Raw genomic sequence first — 12,514 nt, forward strand, 5'->3', positions numbered from 1 at the left:
TAGTTTTTGACCCTTTACATTAAACACACTTAAACCCAAGCTTATTTACATATGTAAAACCCAACTCTTTTATGATAGGCAAATGTTTGGTCGTTCGCTGCAGCCATGATAAACTCATGTTCGGCTCCCTCTGCCTGTGGGCGTGTCAGTGATGGATGCAGGTAGTGGATTATTTCCCAGCTCTCTCGGCGTTTAGTTGCATCTGAAAGGAGTTCTCAAACTGGAGGTGTTGGCCCACCTCTTACAGGCTTAACAGGCTAAGCACTCCTAATAAAGCCTACCTGTATGAATGTATGCCAGACACAGGGCTCAGGCCATTGTCTCAGGTAGCTGCCCCTGTACTTTCCAAACTCCCATTGTTTCTCCCTCCTGAGCCGTTTAAACAGATCAAAGCTCTGACAAAGTCCAGGGAAGCCCCAGGCATGCGGAAACACAGGAATTATCCCCCCCTCAGGATTCCCACACAAAAAGACAAATAGACTAGCCCCAGAGGGTGGCCCCCTGTGGGACATCTCCATTCGGCTTCAGCCTGTTGTGGAAGCTCCAATTGTTTCTGTCATTTCACAATATATTGTGCTTTAAATTGGATGTATTGTTTATACAACAGGCGTTAAATCTAAAGCTAGAAAGAATAACACAACCTCCTTTCCCTCGATGCGAGAGAAACAGATATTAGATTAGTAATGCCTTGTTTTCATCACATTACCAAAAACAAAACATGAAAAACACATGTTTTAAATCTGTGAATATGCTGTGAGAGCTTGTACAAGGGAACTGTTTTCCCCCTTCCATTCAAGAGCCGCAAGAAAAAGCACAAACAAGGCTTGTTCCTTAGCTTTGTTTGAGCCTTCAAGCTGCTGAATGATTAGCAGAAATAATGTCCCTGTCACCCTTAATCACATTAAAACGTGGTTAACATTTAATTTTTCCCACTTGATATGCAAAAATTTCCAGTTGATTTGCAGCAAAGGCCATTGGAATTCCATTATAAAAAGAATAAAAATTTCAGGCATCATTTGTTCAGAGAGGGATATCAAGACCAGAAAGTGCTGAATCTTTCTATTAAGGGAGCAGTGAGAGATGGCACTCAACGCTGGGACATAATGGGAGAGTGACAAGACGTGCACACACTCATACACCAAACACACACACACACACACACACACACACACACACACACACACACACACACACACACACACACACACACACACACACACACACACACACACACACACACAGACTCTTTTTCACAGGATTTTTTTGTCTTTGTGTGTGCATGTGCGTACTTCATTTTTGTAAACTGCTTTTAAGAGGAGCAGCTTGAACAAAAACTGTATCATCATTTCCATCATGGAAGTTCTTAAGTTTCTTTTCTCTGAAGCTGAGCAGGGAAAAAAAACATGTTGTTTTTTTGTTTTTTTGTTTTTTTTAAAAGTCACTGATATTAAACCTCACAGAAGTAACTTGTAGTCAATATTTACATGCATGCTATCATATATTGCAGAACAAAGGGATAAAAAAAATCTGCAGCATGTTTTACATAAATGTTCCTCCAATTTACACTTCCACATAAAACTCCACTCCAATAATTGGAAAGGACATAAAAACAAATTGCAAAGTGGCGTGTGTAGATGGCGCTGAAGTTGACAGAATCGTTTTTGGGAGCCATGTTGATGGAGCATCAAAGCTCTTAATTGACAGTGCTTTGTTTCCACAGTTGAGGGAAGGGGGAGTTTCATGTTCCTGTAGCAAGGTGTTTGTCTGGTCCCGTGTCACTCAGTGCAAGGACCCAGAGACCCCCGTGCTCATTTGCGGCTCACGTTCGCCGTCTCAGCTCCGCATTATTAAAATCATCCCTCAGCCTTTCTAGCGAGAGCCTCTTTGTTACGGGGCCGGCTTGGCTCAGCTCTGTCAAGTCTTCACCAATTACAGTCTCAGGTACAATGGTCTATTCAAAGGATCACAGCCCTTGACTGGTGTGGAGAGAGTGATTTGTGAATCATTATTCAGCCGCCTGTAGAGTACGCAATACCTGAGGAATGCAAATAACGTGCCACCAAATAGACAGCTGTGCTGGGAAAAGTGACAAACTACATCTGTTATTATCTCAGATTGGATTTTTTCCCCTCTTGGAGCGCCCACCATCTCCTATGTTTTCACATTTTGGGCTTTGACTTAATGTGTTTTATTTTTCTGTTTTTTTTTATTTGTGACTATCTTATTGAGGTGGCAGTCAAACGCCGGCCTTAAAACTAAAATACGAACAGATAGGGAAATATTGGGTTGCAACCAAAGGGGAAACTGGCACATGAGTCATTTCAAATTTACCCTTCGGTGTTATTGCAGCTTGTTGGGAAAAACATACAATCAAACTAAAACTGTGCTCTTCCCACTCCTGTTGTCCTGTCATATATTGTATATTGATAATCATTAGGTAGGAGCAGTGATCTGCTGCTGTAGGTGATAAAGCAGTGACATTGTTATTGGAGTAGATGTGGTATTGAGGTGCTGGGGTCCCTCCCAGTCTTTGATTCTTACAGGCTTTAAACAGGAAACTAGGATTACAGATAATGACAGGGACCCCTTCCAATCAATCCAGCCTAGGAGCTGTGTCAGGGCCGGACGGCGTGTGAAAATGGATTTGTGTGATGCTGTTGTGGAGGCCCATCCAATCCCAGCCTGAGAGCATGTGGGGCTAATCTCATAATTGGCCCTAACCCCCTCATAATGTTCTGACAGAGAGTTACCATTAAGTGTGGGGATATCTTTGTCCTGCAATGTCAGGTGTCCTGCTGCACTGGAAGACAAAAGGAGAGAAAGACTCAGGTGGTGAAGTGAATGACAAAGACGTTCATGAGCGAGGAAGTACTGAAGTTACTGCCTGGCTGTTTGGCGTAAGATAGACCGAGCTCTGTTTCTCTGTTGGATGGAGCGATGCATTGATACAGGACCAAAAAAACCTAAATTCACTCAAATGCAGTAAGAGCAAATCTTATTTCTGTTTTTATTGCATTTAAGCGGTAATTGTAGTAATTTTTTTGCCCGTTTTGACGTTTAAGGCTTTCGTGTCTTTGCAATTATTTCTGTGCAAATCATGACCAACTTAAAGCTACTGCAACATTCCTAAATGCCTTTTTAATCATATGTTTAAAAGTCAAAAACATTTTCTTTTTTAGGTTTATTGTGAAACAACATGATTAAAACTAGTGCACTTTTATCACAAAGGATTTTCTTAAAGCCTCTATATGGAACTTTATGTTTCAATTGATTTTGCCACCCCCATGTGGACAAAACCTCTCTCCTCTTGCTGTGTTTTCTTTTCAACAAAAATCTCACTCAACTTTTTTTTTTTTTTTTATCACAGATTAAGAAAATTTGCTTTGATTTTTTTTTTTTTTTTTTGAAAAAGCTGTTTCATTGATCACTACAACCTGTACCTACTCCTACCAGTGTTTTCCAACATTTGCAACCCCAAAGCTATCAACTTTTGTGCTTTAGGGTCTTTTTAACTCATACAAACATCATTTTTTTTATTTAAGTGAGTTTTACAAACAGTTTATAAAATATTCACAGGAGCTTTAATGTGCAAAACACGTTTCTTAGATTTGATGATGTACAGAAATTTTGTACATTAAACTGCAAAAATATACAATTGCTGTTACAATCAGCTCTTGTCTGTGCAGCCGTTAAATACTATGTTTGCAAAAATGCACTTATAATTATGCGCCATGAGAAATACTTTGTTTATAAATGCATCAAGAACTTTTGGTGTGGTTTCACTTAACTAAGGTTTTCAATTAGGGGCTGAACTCATCAATAAATACTTTGCATCCCTATTCTTTTAAAATATTTTTGTATTTACACTCTTTTGTGGCTCTGATGTTCAGGAAAGAAGTTTTCTGAAAGTATAAAGTCAAACTCTGACTGAAACTTTCCCTTTGGAGCGTTCTCTCCTGCGAACCCTCCTGTTTTCAGCTGCTCTCATGAATATGCATTCACTAACAGAAAACAAAGCCCTCACACTGCTACATCTCGTGTCTCCTGATTCCACCAGGCTGGTGAAAATCAAGGAATGGGTGGACAGTCATGACCCCGGCGCCTTGGTCATCCCTTTCAGCGGCGGCCTCGAGAGCCAGCTCCAGGACAAGAGCGAGGAGGAGCGACAGCAGTACTGCACGGAGCACAAGACACAGAGGTTAATTAGCATTCAGTCTCCCCACACTTTATTATCAGCTGTGTCCTCCATGCACTCCTTTAATTGCATGTGCTGATAGAATAATAAATGGCAGAGTAATTACCATTATAAAGCAAAGGATCCCTCTTCTTACCGAACAACTCAGTCAAAGGGTTTTCCTCTAAATTAAGTTTTTAACTGTCATCTGTCATCTGTAGGTATAATTATAACTTGGGCATTTTGGGTTTATTGTTCTCGCGTGAAAACCTCCAAGGAGAGAAAAACTGTGACAGCAGATTGTTTTTTTTCTTCTCTTGCTGCAGAGCGAGACATCGAATTGAATTCTTTAAAATGCTTAATGAGTCTGTACGCTTTGTTATTAATCAAAGAAACCACTGGAGAGTTGAATGTCCTATGTGAATCCAAGTGACCCATCATATTCTCTTAATGAGTTCATATTGGAATGAATGGGGCCTTTGCCACCAGAGTGAACTCCGTCTTGGCATCGCTGGCAATAAATAACACTTCACCAGTTCAGATGCGTCACATTCAAACTGGAATTTCTCTCCACCAGTGCCCTGAGCAAGATCATCAAGGCTGGATACGCAGCCCTGCAGCTGGAGTATTTCTTCACTTGTGGTCCAGACGAGGTCCGTGCGTGGACCATTCGGGTAAGAGCCAGCTGCCTGCTGTGCACATGCATGTGAGTGTGTGTACCAGACACACACACAATCACACACACACACACACACAGAAATGAGTCCACAGTGTCCCACGTTCCACCCTGCTGGCACCCTCACTGATATCGCACACTTTCAACTTTGTCATGGTCGTGCTTTAGCCAGTCATTACAGGCCAAGGATAACTTCAATTACATGTGAGCTGCTGAACAGTGAAAGTGGGGGCTACATTGATTGAGGAGGGCAACAATTGATTTTGCCCATTACGTCCATGAGAATGTTTCCATCCTGTGCAGATCTGCCTGCCCTCCTCCTGCCGCTGGAGATAAGGAGCCGCTGCATTGTGCCTGCCTAATCTGTGTGACGGAGGGTGTCTGTGCCAAAATTGATGTCGCTTTTCATTCGGCTGTTTGTGGGCCTTGCTGGGGGCTCCTCCCTCCTGTGTGTCTCAGTTTACTGAGCGCGGGCCGCCAAGAGCTTTGTGCAACAAGATCGCAGGATTTACATCAATACAGATGTTGGCTTTGCATGCTGGGATTGTAGAGAAAAGCTTTTTCTCTACAGTAAACAGGAGGATTGAATGCAGATATAACAAGATGTTTGCCTGGTCAGGAGTCATTTACTATTAGTTTATGCAGCATGTTGAAATAAACAGTAAAAAGAAGTTTGCTTGAGAAACTTTCTGAGAACTTTAGATGTAATATAACAAATCATTTTTATTCTTCAAATACTTCAAGAGATCAACTCAATTTGCTTCCAAACATACAATTTTCCAACAAACAATTTAAAAAGCATTGTTTTCAACAATAACATCAATTGAAAATATTTGTCACCAGACACATTCTCCTTTAATTCAGTGTTCACATATTAATGACAAAATGAAAAAGAACCTCTCTTTGGTTTCCTTTGTTGACGGGGCTGCTACAAATCATGTTTATTTTGAAGCAATAATCAAAGAGACAAAACATGGAGCGTGTTACATTTTTGACCAAAATTGCAGATGCTGCAATAAAACTCAACACAAAACACGACAACACAAAATCCACAGTATGCATGATGTAGAAACACCACTCCAGATGGTGGCTCAACCAGATGACTGGATGTCACAGTTTATAATGTTAGAAATAATTGATGCTCCATTGAAATTGTAACAAAACTGTGCTTCATATTCACAAACTTTTACAAAACAGGATTTTATTTGAATAATTTTACAAATCCAAAGAAATCTAGCACATTTATGTGAGGGCACAGGATGCTTTTCCTTTAAGCTTGCGTCATTAAACTTGAAAATCAGACACAAGAAATAAATCTTTGCGCTGATAAAAGAAGAAGAAGAAAGAAATCAAAGTTAACGCACTGTATGAAGAAATCCTAAGATAAGTATAGGTGATTCAGGACACCAAATAAATAAATGTTTTCCAAAGAAAAAAAAACATATCCAATCAATATAGTTGACATGTGGAAGAAAAGCTACATTAAGAAAAGTTATAAAAATGACTGACTGTGTTTTGGTGTTTGAAGGTCAAATTTTCATAAGAAATTTGCAAAAACAATGAGATAATGAATGAACTTAAACAATTTAAATTAACTTTTTAAAGTCACTTAACTCAACCAAACTGTTTTTTTTATATATGTATGCATACATACTATTAGTATCACGTCACTTCAGGTGAAACATGACCACACAGGATGGTAAACAGGAACTTTCAGTAAATATTTCCTCCATACCTCTTCAGACTGTGTTCAGACCTGAGGGGAAGGTGAGCTCACATCCTTTTTTCTTCTTCTTTTTTACACAAGACACATTACATTTTCGTCAGATGACATCACCTGTCTCAGCATGACTGATGTTTGGGCTATTTACAAAAAAAGTCCTGAAACACTTCAAAGGCCTCCTCACAAACAGGCCTGTCCTCCCCAACATAACTGATTACAGGCAGCCTTGATTGTGTGTGAGGGGCATTTAGTCAGGTAAGCATCAGTGGGTAACTATATTACGCCAATACATCTTGCATTGTAAAAACTACACTCAGTAATGTCGTGTTCCTAAATCCTTTAACATGCTTTATTAGGCAGCCTCGAGGTGACCATTATCTATCAGCCTGCTCTGCATAGCTCTTAACTAGGACAATGTGGCTCTCTTGTCTGAAAAAAATACCTCCCTTAATCTATTTTTCTGCAGATAGACAAACCTTGATGCTGATTAATGGTAGTTAAACTCACAAGCACTCCGTCAATGAGATTGCAAAGAGATGGTAATGTATTAGAGTCATTAAATACGCATCATTCTTTTGGCATGAAATATGTTGACCCCAACCTGATTATATACATAATTAAAAGTGCTCAACAGTTCCTGAGCACACACACACACACACACACACTCACAGGGCTGCAGAGCAGAGAAGGGAGCAAGCGGCTCGACAGGCAGGAGTCACAATGATGCACAGCAGACACGTCACTTGTAGTGGTCGTTTGTCATTTCCGCCCTGCATTATTTCAGTGCATATAAATTGCACATTTTATCACTCACAAGGTGTGTTTTGGAGATTTAAAGAGGATTCAAAGCACAAAACATTGAACAAAGTTTGAAAATGTGACTTGAAATTTGAATTCAAGTCTGAATTAAATAACTACAGGGGCAAAGTTTTCTCATGACGCTATATATAGACCATACTCTATGAAATATAAGACAAGAAACAAAAATCCTGTTAGGCTCCTCTTAAATAAACATGCATCATCCAGATGCTTCACACAATAAATAAGGGAAAATTGACAAATCTTGTAAATAAATTGATAGAAATCCATTTAAAGAATCAGTTCAAAAAGCCATCAACAGTGAAATATAACTGAAGTAAAATTTGAACAACCAGACCCAGACAACAAGGCCTGATGCACAGAGTTCAACACCACCCAGGCCTCTCACTGCAACACTGGGTCGACTTGCTGTCATGACCAGAGAGCCAAGCAGCGACCCACAATGAGGCGAGATTGCCTGGACAGAAATCAATACCAGCAGGGGATGGGAATCAGAAGGCATTGATAGCAGCGCTGGGTCCTTATCGCTGTCCAGGCTGCCCTATAGCGGGGCCACAGCCGAGTGAAAACACCCCTGAGTGATGCTCACAACACTATCACCCTATCAAACACCATGTCGCTCGCATGCTGCAATCCATCTCCTCCAAAACAATTCATTTGTCCTCTCTTTTCCTTTTCCTCCTGACAGAAGGGAACTAAGGCTCCACAGGCTGCTGGGAAGATCCACACAGACTTTGAGAAGGGCTTCATTATGGCGGAAGTAATGAAATTCTTGGATTTTAAAGAGGAAGGCAGCGAGAGCGCTGTCAAGGTGAGCAGTCAGGGTGCCGGAGGATGAGGAGGAAGTCTCCTGTGATCAGTGGAGCTGACAGCCGGCACGTTGGCTCCCAACTGCAAACTGCTCTTCACCTTTACTCAGGGGAAGAAATTACTGCACACACTCCAGCAGCACTCCTGACAAGCAGACTGATTCAGGCTCTAAACACTGGCAGTCTGCTCCAGCTGTGCATATCTTTATCACAATGTGTCTTAACAGGCTGATGGTGGCTCTCAGAGGCAGCACTTCTTCACCTCACCAGGCGTTTATCAGATCTATAGAGAGCGCTGTTAGCTCCGAGTCCTCTCACTGCACTGTAGGCGTGTGACAGTGATACAAAGCGGCAAGTTAAATAAAGTGTGAAATCCCTCAAATAAGCTCTGTCTCATGGCTGGATAGTGCATAAATGTGACTTGTGCATCTTATTTCTGGAAGGGCCCGTGTTTGTTGTGACCTTTTCATGAGGTTCCCGTGCAAAGTTGCTATTGATAACTGTTCATGCTGAATTTATGAAGACACAGACACCACTTTCACTGATTCCCCTGTGCTCTTCTTCTATAATTTGATTATTGTTGTAAGTTTTAGCATCAATTTACACTCAAATCAACAAAATGTAATTTAGTTAATTAAATGACCGTATTTAATAATCAGCAATTTAGCCCCATAGGATGCATTTCTTATTTCTGAAAACACAATTTTTTTAAGTGATTCCACTTTTCTTTCATACATAGAAATAATATTTTATTGTCTTTGTCTTTTAATGTTTATAACACCCGAAATATTCCCACATTGACACAAGAAAGCCTGGAGGGGGACAGCAGCATAATAAGTAACAGAGGACAACAAATAACAGACTAGAAAAGGCAGAAATTTCACAACACATGCAACTAATAAGACATGAGTTCAGTGGTCAATAGCCTCTCAGTTCAGTTTAATCATGCAGTGAAATTTTTAAAACATGAAGTTTGCAAGGACTAACAGTTTAAGCAGTTAGTATTAAACTTTTAAATAAAGTAAGTTAATGTGCAGAAATGTTCAAATCTTTGTCCAAATGTTGCAGAAAGTAGGAAGGACAAATGTAAGAGTGACTGTCACCTCGCTTTATGTGACATATGAGAGCCGCAGCTGTAAGCCATGCTGCCACCGTCGACTCCATGCGCCCTCTTACACACTCCACTAATGTAATTATGGAGACACACAGAGTGGAAAGGATGCACTGTGAAAACACTGAAATTTCTGTCCTATTCAAGCCTCCTTTTTTAATAAGTATTTAGTATTTAATGCAGCAGCAGTGTATTGTCCACACCCTCCTTAAGCTGCAAACAGAGGGTGAAATGTGCAGCTCTCTGGGGAGCTCCACCATTGTTATCCCGGGCTGAGATCTGAGTGTCAGGTCCTTACTGCATGCTCTCTTACTAATCCCTTTTCGGGGCCTCATAAGAACATGAAGCGTCTCTGACTGTGGCGTGAAGGTCCGGGCTATTTAATGCCAGTTGTGGGAATAGAGCGTATGAATAAGGCCAGTGTACGGGGATATCACATTATTAGTAATCATATCTGCTTAAGCCAAGCTTGCTGCTCCAGATGGCTGCTTTCAAGTGCAAATGAACCAGTTAGACGTGTCTGGTTTAATACATACTCAGGAATCACAAATAGCCATTGATTTTTTTTCCTGTCTCCCTCTCCATGCAGTGTTTCTGGTGGTATTGAGCTTGGATTAAATGGTCTCCTGAGCCTTTAAAGGGACATTGATTCTTCTAATTAATTGTGCGCCGTGCAGAACCAGAATGCATAAACCTGTCCGTATTAGCACTTCAAGTCAATTATTTTGAGTTTGCCGGGAAGGAGAACAAACACTTACTGTACACAAAAGAAATGTTAGAACTTATTTTGTTTCCTTGAGAAGTTTGACAGCGCTGTAATCAAAGACTTATTAACATTTTGTGCTGGTGCACATGAAACTGAAATGGGCACGAGAGGATTATTCACTCAGTGGGAATTCAGGCGCCCCTTGAACAAAACATGGATGAGGGTGTGCGAATGTGTGTGTGAAAGAGGGAGAGAGGAAATAAAGGCAGAGAATATGAGACTTTACTTGGAGTACTATTGCTGTAGCTGTTAAAACAGATCAAAAGCCAATTAGGAGCCTGTAATAATTCAGTTTTCCCAGTTAAGTGTTGCTTTAATCATATTTGTCAAAAAAAAAAAAAAACAAGTCAGGTATTTGTAAAAGTATTTAACCTGTGTTATTCAGATGAAATGTGTAATTCTCTTTCTTTTTTCTTGTTTTCAGGCAGCAGGTAAATACAGACAGCAGGGAAGAAACTACATTGTTGAAGACGGAGACATCATCTTTTTCAAATTTAACACTCCAAACGCACCAAAGAAGAAGTGATGCAAGAACAATCTGACTGTTTACATAACTGACAATGCTTGTTACCCCCCTCTTTCTCTTTTTTTCCCCCCGTCTTTGCCCTACTGCCACACTCTCACTTTTTGGGATCAACCCCCCTCCCCATCCCGTGCCAAAGCACAGGTTCAGTAAACTCTGACAGCTTTGCTATTTAAGATCAGGATCGGCCCCCACTCCAAATTGTAGCAGCATTTGAAGGAGCATATTACTCTCCAGATACTTCATTAATCTCCATCACGGGTGCCAGCGCTGACACAGCTGACAGCGGGGACAATGCCACCTGCTCCTCTCCCCCTTCAGCAGATAATGCATGTTTTACAGTAGCCCAGATGTCTACACTCAATAAAACATTTGACAAAAACCAGTCTGTGTGTGTTTTGGGATGTCTGTATTGAGTGGGAAGCTGCATGGGGATGGTGATAGCGCTTCTGTCGACCACTGATTAGAGAATTAAAAGACACAGCTGACATTGACTGTAGCAGAGAGGGGACAATTACAATTAAATCAGTTAAGTGATGCTGATTTTGGAAGGGCGCATGCAGGATGCAGGTGTTTTCACCCAAAAGAACCGGTCAGTTTGAGGGATAATTTGTAAAGTGATTGAGTTAACCTTTTATTTATGATTTTAATTTCATTTCAGATTAATGAACATGTGAATCTCCCTCTTAACTGTCTCTGTTGCACTCCTGAAATCCTCAAAAACTGACAAAAAGGCATCTTTGTTATGTTTAAAGTGTCTTCCTACAAAGAAAATGTACACCTCCAAAAATGATGAAAGAAACATTCATTCAAACCAAATTTCCACAGAAAAAGTCTACATTTTTTTCATACTCTATATAGTTTGAAAATAGACGTTGACACAATCCGCAAGCTGGAGCCAAAAACGATTCCCTTTTTGTCTGAAGTAGTGTTTTTCTTGCTCCCTATACTTTCTGTGTAAGTGTTTGTGAAGCGTTTATGCTGATGGAATTGTATGGCTGCAGCCGCGGTGCTCCAAAGTAAGATTGTGTTCTCGGCTGGAGTCCGAACAAAGAGCCGCAGATCAGCAGTGCTTTGCTTGAATATCTCGTAACCATTAAGTCTGCGGAGAATGAAATGGTCTTTTGATGGGAACACAAAAAAAAAAAGATTGAATAAAAATGGTCATTTTGCAGTGATAGTATTGCATATCCAAGTTTTGGATGGGATGTTTTATTGAGCCGAGCCTGTGCTAGCACTACAAAGCACAGTGTTTGTCATGGAAATAAGGTGGATTATAGTCTTTAGGGTTTAAGATCAGTGGCAAAATATAGGATAGTGTTTATTGTGCTTCGATGGAATGAAAGACAGATGACAACATGTGTATAAAATCACATTACACTCGCTTTGCTTGGCAGTTCAGGCATTAACCAATGATTTTAATCATCAGAGGATATTATATGCAGAAGATTGGAGCACTGGCGGTTCTCCTTTACCATCCTCTGTGCAACAACAGGCTGTTTTGGGCTCCCTGTTTTCTAAGTGAAACCATACAAATCCTCTAGAGAGCACAATGGGAGCTTGAGACAGGGCTGTTTTTGCATTCCTCTCGGGGTGGTGGTACTGGTGGTGGTGGTGGTGTTGGCCAACCTAAACCCCACATAGAGGAGCATTCATCTGATGCAGTTTTGAGGCTCAGGGATTGATGAGTTGTTCCCAGTGGTCTGAGTCTTGGAGGATTTTGTTTTTCATAAAGTGACAATAAATCTTCTCATGGCGAGTAATAAAGCTATTTAGAACTGTGCAGACGAAGAAAAGAGTTCAACAGTCTTTTTTTCTGTTGGTGTGCCTTAAAAAAAGCTGTTGTCTAGTTTCATACTTACAGTTTTACTGTCAGAGAAAAGGCAAGATTAACTGAGTTATAAACTCATTGG

The 12,514-nt window shown here is 40.6% G+C and overlaps 1 protein-coding gene across 1 annotated transcript in view; it reads left to right on the forward strand.

Moving 5' to 3' along the window:
- LOC141808312 (obg-like ATPase 1) overlaps positions 1-10,972 on the forward strand; it is a 42,610-nt gene extending 31,638 nt beyond the window's left edge. Inside the window, exons 8-11 of the mRNA XM_074694851.1 lie at positions 4,058-4,198; positions 4,752-4,848; positions 8,081-8,203; positions 10,503-10,972. Of these exons, the coding sequence (XP_074550952.1) occupies positions 4,058-4,198; positions 4,752-4,848; positions 8,081-8,203; positions 10,503-10,604 (463 nt within the window). The 3' untranslated portion in view covers positions 10,605-10,972. The remainder of the gene's footprint in view (positions 1-4,057; positions 4,199-4,751; positions 4,849-8,080; positions 8,204-10,502) is intronic.
- The last annotated feature ends 1,542 nt before the right edge of the window (positions 10,973-12,514 follow it).

The sequence above is a fragment of the Halichoeres trimaculatus genome, unplaced genomic scaffold (genome assembly GCF_033239565.1).
Source record: "Halichoeres trimaculatus isolate MK-OKI-2021-1 unplaced genomic scaffold, fHalTri1.1 fHalTri1_scaffold_19, whole genome shotgun sequence".
Lineage (NCBI taxonomy): Eukaryota > Metazoa > Chordata > Actinopteri > Labriformes > Labridae > Halichoeres > Halichoeres trimaculatus.